The following is an 8627-nucleotide window of genomic DNA, read 5'->3' as shown; positions in this document are numbered from 1 at the left end:
CGCGGGGCCGCCGCGCCCTCCCCGGCGGCCCCCCCCCTGCCGGTCTCCCCGTACCCTGGGGGGCACGGACCTGCTCAGGCCGAGAGGAGCGACCAGCCCAAGCGCGCCAGTCCCAGCCGTGCGTTCTGACGACAGCCCGGCTCAGGAACGAAGCGTTCCACATCAGCCAAACGGCTGCCCTTAGCAAACTGGTTACGCTCGCTGGCCTACGGACGGGGCTCAGCTTCTGCCTGCTGCTCGTCCAAGGTCAAAACGCCTTCCATCAATTCAGTCAGAAGCCAACAAGCCTCACTCCAGCCCTCAGAAGGCCTTGACGCACGTACGCACCACCAGGCAGGACGGACGCAGGTCGCACTCACGGCCCAGCTCTCTGAGCCCGGAGCGTGAGTGGGCGGCAGAGCGGCGCTGCGCCCTGCGTGAGCCCGCGGGCACGGCCAGCTTCGCAGGTTTAGCGACGCGCTGCTGCCACCCCTGCCTCCCTGCATTTTGTTATCGGAGAGCGCTTGGACCCGTCAGCCCAGCTAGGTTTTTAATGGGTTTTACAATGCGGCACCTACTTGGGGCACACGCGGTTTTCAGGGGTGGTCGGGAGCACTGGTCCAACGCGGCCGCCGCGAGCCTTCGCAGGCCCCCGCACCTCCGGCTCCTGCAGAGCCCGATGGGGCCGAGAGGGAGGGCAGGAAAATGAGAGGAGAGGTAGCAGGTAAAGCAAAGGGGGGAGAGAAAAAGCACGAAGGTGTTTGAGGACTGGACGGGTGCTAGAAAGAGCAGATGAGAGAGCTGGGCAACGCTGCACGTGCTCCCTCAGACGGTGCCACAGGAGGGGAGCTGGCAAAGAACGCACGTATCACGACAAACACGATATTATTCGCCTTCATTGTTGGGAGTCGGCAAAGAAGGGGGAAAACAAGCAGAAATGGGGTGCGAGGAAAAAAATCACAAAGAGAACGAACCGACAGGAATCAAAATGAACACTTATTTTGTATACTTGGTGACAAGTTCTTAAATGCAGACACAACCTTGCCTTGAAGATTACACCAAAGAAATAACAGCGTAGAAATCTGACAATGCACCCCATCTGTGGATTCAGAAGGGTTTCTGAAAATGTGCCACATTAATTGTACCTGTACCTTAAACTGACACTGGCAGATGGAACGGCGCACTCACGTGAAGCCTATGAAAAGGGAATTCACGAAAGAAACATCCTGGGACTCAAGATCTTATTTACAGAAGCGGGTGCCTGAGCGCTGGGGGGGGGGTAAGCCTTTACGAGCATTTTTGCACGGCGACGGCCCATGCAAGTCCCGCCGAAGGAGCCCATGACCAACTTGCACGCCAGCAGCAGAGAGAGAGGCTGGGTTGGCGGCTCTGGGGTAAAGCAAGGCAAAGCACAAACCCAGGTCTCACAAATGAGAGCCTGAACACCGCCAATTCACCACTTCGCACCAAGCACCAGCTCTCGAGTTAGATGAATTTTGATTCCTCGGGGATGGTGCTGAGGAGGACTCCCGTGCTGGGTGCTAGAAGAAGGACGCAGGGCAGAGCAAGAGCCTGGTGCAAACACGTGTCTGCTGAACGGCAATCTGCCCTCTGAATCCCCCCATCGGAATATGGCAACAGCAATCACAACCTGTGTGTGGGCACAGCGTCACTTGACAAACACCTTGAGAAGCAGAGCCATTACAAGGTTTGAGCTCTAAGTGAAAGCAGTTGACTTTCGGGAACCTTCACTCCTCACTTCGGTGGCTAACTTCCTCCTGCAGAGAATTTTAACTGCCTACGCTTACATTTTCAGTTAAAACCTGGCATTTCAAAACATCTTGAAAACAGCCCTTGAAACAGCAGCTCTAATATTCAACAATCCCGTAAGGTTCCACCTCCTTCAGGCCCACGGCAGCGTATCCCATGCTTGTTAAGGTTACCCTGGAAAAAGGGAATTGCCGCACAACAGCAGCATTGTAATCTTGGATGGAGCGACTCCTCACAGGAGCAACAGGTCCAACTTATCTCGTACAACCACAACAGAGGTCCTCATTAGGTGAGCGTAGCGCAGCACAACAGCACTGTCTCCTCTCCATGCGATGAGACTGCCAAGGGAAGTTACCCTATTGGTTCTTAAAATCGTATTTTAAGCAGAAAGCTGGTATCTGATTTCCTGTAGGGTTACCTTAACCACCCTGGCTGTCCTTAGCCACCCTGGCTGTCCTTAACCACCCTGGCTGTCCTTAACCACCCTGGCTGTCCTTCTTGGGAAGCGCTCGTCACCACACGAGCACTTTCTGCAACAGGAGCAGCGCAGCACATCAGCTACTGCATCTCCCAGAAGCTTCTGTGCAATGCGCGAGCAATGACCTCAGTGGCTGAAGGAAATCGTATTTATTCTAATCTCTTCACAGGGAAATTACTCCACACTGCAACACTGCTAGATCCCACGGACAAGAGTGGGACAAGAGTCTCCGCAGGCAAACCAGGCAGGGAAGGGAGAAACCTAAAGGATGGAGCCCTGACGGGCAAAGGAGCTGCCCACGACAGCAAAGTCCGCCCGCGCAGGCCAGGCCGTCCCCTCGCTCTCGTCTCTGCGTGGAAGGCAGCAGACGTGGAAGGCAGCAGACGTGCTGACTCTTAGATCCCACGGACAAGAGTGGGACAAGAGTCTCCGCAGGCAAACCAGGCAGGGAAGGGAGAAACCTAAAGGATGGAGCCCTGACGGGCAAAGGAGCTGCCCACGACAGCAAAGTCCGCCCGCGCAGGCCAGGCCGTCCCCTCGCTCTCGTCTCTGCGTGGAAGGCAGCAGATGTGGAAGGCAGCAGACGTGCTGACTCCGCAGGCACTTACCGTCATGATGAGTTTCTCCACACAGTCGGGGGACACGCTGTGCAGGTGGGTGAGGTGCAGCTGCAGATGGATCTTGTTGTTCAGCATGTCCTGGCAGAGCGGGCAGCGGAGCATGGGCTGCACCGAGTGCTGGGTCATGGCGTGCACCCGCAGTCGATTCACGTCTGTGTTGCTGTACTTGCAGTATGGACACTGATACATCTGCAGAGCAAGACAAATGAATCACGCAAATGTTACGCTGAGGCTTTCCTCTTCCCTCACAGCTAGACTTTAATAATTCCATGCCTTCTCCTACCACCAGTTCTTGCCTTTCATCCTCCTTCTACTTTATTCTTGGCTTTTGGCACATATGAAACAAACTACCTGCTTGCAGGTGCACAAAAAGCTGGGTTCTTCTTCCTTACCTGCTCTGATTTGGTCTCCTCTGAAGTTTTTGACCATTTAAAGGGGAGAGGCGACTCAGAGCTGCTGGGAAATGATATTCGTTTAGAGGATGCTGGAGGCTCTGTCAGCTCCTTCTCTGCCTGGCTGGCTGGGGCTGCAACAAAAAGAGATTTCTATCAGGACATCCCCGAAGAGGCTTAAGTTGGACAAAGACAGTATCTCCATTTACTCTGCTGCTGCTCCTTGAAACGCATCCTGAAGTGTCAGAGGAGGAGGAGTCAGTGGACTACCTTATGTCCTCCAAAGCACACCTGGCCAAAAAGAAGTTCATTCTTGGTTATCTTCCACAGTAAGGGAACCGTGTCATTTAGGGTTAGAAGCAGAGAAGCCTCAGCTATTTCTCTGGGCTGCTTACAACCTCTTAGGTGCAGGAGGGGCCTGTCCTGTGTGTGTGTCAGACACACAAATGCTTGGCCAGATGTGAAGGCCAACGCGTCACCTCCTTGAGCCCTGGGACCGACTCAACAACGCAGAACTCGTACTCCCAGCTCACCTAGGATGTTCTGCATATACATTTGCCTTGGGGATGGCTGGAGCTGGAGCTCCACCGACCTGCCCTCCGCGCTGGAAGCAGACGCACGCTGCCAGGACGGCACAGGCCAGCTCAGCCCTCGTGCCTCGGGGAAGAGCATCCGAGGGTTCTTCCCAGCAAGCCATCCCACCAAAATCAGGATGGCAGACCCAGCCTACAGCCAGTGCCGGGCCGGGACCCAGACAATCTCATGCTGCCCCAAGCTGAGGAAAGGCAATTTTATTTCAGCAGAACGGAAAAAGGCAAATGAGCCCAGGAGTCGACGGCAAAACGCTCTGGAAGTCGAGGCACTCGGAGCAGCACATCCCTGACCTTTACCCCTCCCCCGAACCCGGGCAGCCTGCAGTACATAAATTTGTGGGACATCTATTATTTAAAAACTGTAAGGACAAGTATATTATACACAGCCCCCGTCTCCTCCTCCCCGAACACACATTCATAACAGTACTTTAATCTGTCTCGAATCGACTTCAAACCCATTTCGCCCTTAATGGGAGTTATTCATTTTCACTTGAAAGGTAATATATGACAGCTGGATATTTAATATGATGGATCGGCTGCCGATTAACAAGGCGCTGTAGCATTCTCAGACCGGTCCCCCCCATACCCTTCCCCTTGTCTCTTATTCTCTTTGTGAACCCGCCGGTATCTGCTCCTTGTTTCAGAAGATGCCATCGGAGTAAGATCCAGGCAAAGTGCTTCCTTCTCTGGGATCCGTCCATTCACTGACCCGAGCAGTACTTAGAAAGGCACCACATCACAGCGAGAAATCCAACCCCCATTCCTACCCGCCTTCCTTGCCAGACCCCACCTCCAAGCATTCGGCTGAAGAGAGGCACAGGAACGTCCAGGAGAGGGAAGATCGGCATGGCCACAGATACTGCCCGAGGGAGGCAGGGATCAGAAGAGCTCTGCTGCTACTCAAGCTCTCCCGGTAGACTTGGCCATGCCAAAGCCTGCTTCAAGGCAATTTCCTTCCCCGTAGGGCTGCCCTGCCGCACGCCGGCTATTTCAGCCCTGGCTGGTTACGCAGCCCCCACGCACCGACGTAGCGTCCAGGCTGTATCTGAAACCCAAACCACAGGACCCCACTGCGCTGCCAACTCCATTAAAGCGTCCAAACCCAGGGTTTCTTTGTGTAAACCAAGCCTGCGGTGTCAGTGCTGACGTACGGACACCAACGCGGATCCCGCTCTGCCCCCCCGCAGGACGATGGGCCGCTTCTCAGGTCGATCCCCTGGCTGAAGCCAAGACTCTCCCTGGGCTTCGGAACTGGAAAGTCATTAAAGATGACTCCAGGACCAAAGCTGGCCTTCCTCACCTCCTACTAACAGAATGTGCTGGGAGCATGAGAAACACGGCACTGCCTGCGGTCCCTCCGGTGGGCTTGGGGAGGCAGAGGCCACCAGCACGAGCCAGCAGCGTGGCAGGCTGAGGACCACCCTGCCTGAGAATGCCCTGCCCGAGCCACGTGTGGTGTGAGCGGCCCCGATAAGGAGGCTGATGGCTGTCGACATTGTCTGCTCCTTGGTGTGACCTCGGGCATCGAAGCGTCAGCCCCAGGCCGGCGGTCAGGCATCGGGACCAGCATCCGGAGGCCCCAGGTCTGCCAGCACAGTCACGCAGCCACGTGAGCTCAGCTCTGGCCCCGCACCGGGCTGGGACAACAACGCCAGCCACGACGTCGGGTCCCCTTAGGCTTCTCTGCCCTGGATGGTGATCGTGGCTCCCACGTGGTCTGGGCAGGGTCTCTCCAGACTCTGATCTGTCAGCTGCCACTTCAAAACTTTGAACCCTACCTTTGAACCATCTGCCCTGTGAAACTACCGACGAGCGCTGCCACGAGCCGTGCTGGCACCGCCAGCCTGCAAGAGGGGCAGGGGACGCGAGGGAGGACAAGGGACGACTGAAGAAACCTCTGCTCATGTATATGGGTCACCTTCCCAAATAAAGGATGACAACGCTTTCAGTTTTGGCAACAGAGAGAGAACCATCAAATGCCTACAGAACTGCATTAATAATAAGCCCTGGTGAGCTCTGGGCCCTTACAAAAGCCCTGGTGTCCCCACCAGTGGTGGGATCTGCACGGGCACAGCGAGGCACCAAGAGCTCGGGGAGCCCCTGGCCCTCACCCTCTGCCACCAACTTCACTGCACACCGCTTCTAGCAGCTCCCCAACGCGACGCTTGCAGAGGCAGTGCCGGAATTCAGCAGCCCAGCTCCCCTGTAGCTGCTGAGCACTGGCTGCAACCCCTGGAGTCACGACAGGGTGTTTTCTTATTTGCTTTCTACTGGGAAGCAGTCTGCTTCGAGTTAGGGAAAAGTAGAAGGTAATTAACATTTACTTTTACTTACCATCTCCAAAGTTCCCAATTTTATGAAATGCACTCGATCCAACCCCTAAATTTAATCCTTCAAAACCAGAATTATTAATGATTTCCCAGCCCCTGGAATAACTGGTTTGCTGCAGACTTCTGAAAAACGCATACTGAATATTTGTTCTAAGTATTATTTTTTGAGTTGACAGCTCGAGGGGGAATTTTAACGCCGAGACCGAAGTTTACTGTTGATAAACAGCCAAACACAGGCAGTGACACATTCAGTCCATATCACAGATCAGAGGAATTAAGAACTCTCTTCTGCCAGAGAAACGAGGACACGCAGCTCGGCGCCTGCCTGCAGAGCTCTCCGGCAGCCGCGTGGGACCTTCGCTCTGTGCGGAGCGGACGGGGCAAAACATCCTCGGCTGAAAATGCCAGAAGGGCTTTGGACCCAAATGGCGGCTCAGCACCAGAGAAGGTGGAGCACAACGTCTGCGCCCCCACCGCGTCCGAGACCAGGCGCTAGAGGTAGAGGCCTTGCAGGAAAGAAAAAGGAATCTGGGTTTGAAGTGTGATGTACGACTAGGTATCAGTATTTTTAGTATTTGGGTTCTTTAAATGGGCTTAGTTCAGATTTGCTGACCTTAGAGATAAATCTGCGCTTCTCACCAAATGTACCTGCAAGCCAAGTGCAAGGGGACGGCGCTGCTGCCGGCATGCTGGCCCGCCACAGCACTTTGGAGACCCACTTGCCTTCTCGCTCTTCCCTGGCAGCTTCTGCTTTCCAGAGGAGAAGGAGGAACCCTCACAGGCGTTATTTCAGAGGTGAGATGGGATGCTTCCTTGGAAGTGGGGATCCTTCCCTTTGCTAAGTCCAGTGGCGGCCAGGGTCCCCACAGCCGCCCGCTCTCCATCCTGGTGGGAAGGGAGTCGTCACCCCGCCTCCCAGCCATCACGTTCTTTTAGCTAAAGTACCACTGACAGCCCCTTCATCTAAACTTCCATCTCCCAACCCAGCAACATAATGGAGAAGCCAATTAAATGATTATTAATTCATGCTGCTTTCCGTAAGCCAGAGGTTCTCATCTCCCTGCATTCCGTAAACCAGCTTGCCACTTGCCCTAGAAATTTACGGTGGGGTTTCTGCTATCTCCATTGATTTGAGAACAACACCCTCCCCGCCCCCAGCCTACTGAAAAAAATCCCTTCCTACGAAGTTCAGCAGCTGGCCTGGGAAAAAGTTTTCAGTGGGACCAGGGAACTGTGCTTTCACTGCCCAATGGAAAACAAAATTCCATATTTGGTGGTGCCTCCCTCCTCAAACCACCCCTGACGTTTTCTTGGAGCGGTTACTCAGCACCGTGAGCCCTCGGACAGACCAACCTGCCTGCCCTGTGGCTGGCAGCACCCACGACAGCACCATGGCCCCCGCGCAGCTCTCACGGAGGAGCGTCCTCGGAACGGCTGCGGGATCCCGAGGCCGGGGCAGGCTGTTTTATCCATTTCCATGCTCACGCAGCCTTCACCGCGGGTGATGGGCAAGGCCAGGCCCTGTGGTCCCGACCCACCAGCGCAGCTCAGGAGCCCAGAGTAACGGCGCACAAAGTTTCGGTCTCAGCCTCGCTGGCAGACAGTTGCTATCCCACAGAAACACACGGTTTGTATAAATACAGCAAGAATAACTCTGAGAGGGCAACTCCACTGAGAGGCTGTGGTGATGCCAAAGCAGCCGGAGCCCTGCTCGGGCCTCCCCGAAAGGGCACCTGGGCGTGCGAGGCTGCTGCAGCGCTGCCCCACTGCTACCTCGCGTCTTAATAACACATATGGATGAACATTTCCTTCTGGAACAGTCTGTTCACACGCCGTATTCCCTGAAGGTACCATTCCTTCTAACAAGACGTTGCAGCCATACTAACAGGCCTGTACATTACCTGTTGCTCTACAGTATTTTTTCAATTCTGTATTTGGTAAATAACGTGATTGCATGATAGGCAGAAGTAAATACACAGAGATCTGCAAGCACACTTTTGTACCCAGCCCTTTAACGCTGCCTCGCAGAAATGCGGCCCTGAAAATGGTCAAATAATTTGTTTTTCTAATGCTGTGTCATACCTTCCAGCCCGCAGCGAGCACGAACAACCGAATTACTATTAAATATTCATACTGCAGTACCCAGAAGCCCCAGCCGACACCAGACTGCTCTGCCGCGCCCTGCACAAACACAGAGCACCCAGAAAACGTCGTGGAGAGGCGCCCGGCAGCACAGGGGCACGTGGAGGCAGCGCTTTGCTTGCCGTCATGAGCACCACGGGTCTTCCCCACGGCCCTGCAGATCCCCCCCATCTCCCGTTGGCTCCTGAAGGAGCCCCTGGGACCTGCCGGGAGCCGCGCTGCTCCCTGAACCACGAGCAAAGGCGCTGGGGTGGAGAAAATGGCCCGCGCAGGCTGGGCGAGGGAGAGCGGAGCAACGGCACCACGTTACGGGTCAGTCCCAC

At 55.1% G+C, this 8627-nt stretch overlaps 1 protein-coding gene across 1 annotated transcript in view; it reads right to left on the bottom strand.

The window, feature by feature from the left end:
• The window catches only part of ZFHX3 (zinc finger homeobox 3), a 113163-nt gene that overhangs the window by 19958 nt on the left and 84578 nt on the right, over positions 1-8627 (bottom strand). The window contains 2 exon segments of the mRNA XM_035898041.1: positions 2836-3036; positions 3240-3373. Coding sequence (XP_035753934.1) covers positions 2836-3036; positions 3240-3373 — 335 coding nt within the window.

Source organism: Egretta garzetta, unplaced genomic scaffold, assembly GCF_000687185.1.
Source record: "Egretta garzetta isolate BGI_Z169 unplaced genomic scaffold, ASM68718v1 scaffold67, whole genome shotgun sequence".
Classification (NCBI taxonomy): Eukaryota; Metazoa; Chordata; class Aves; order Pelecaniformes; family Ardeidae; genus Egretta; species Egretta garzetta.
Note: the sequence above shows the minus strand (reverse complement) of the source record. Positions and strands in the feature narration are given on the sequence as shown.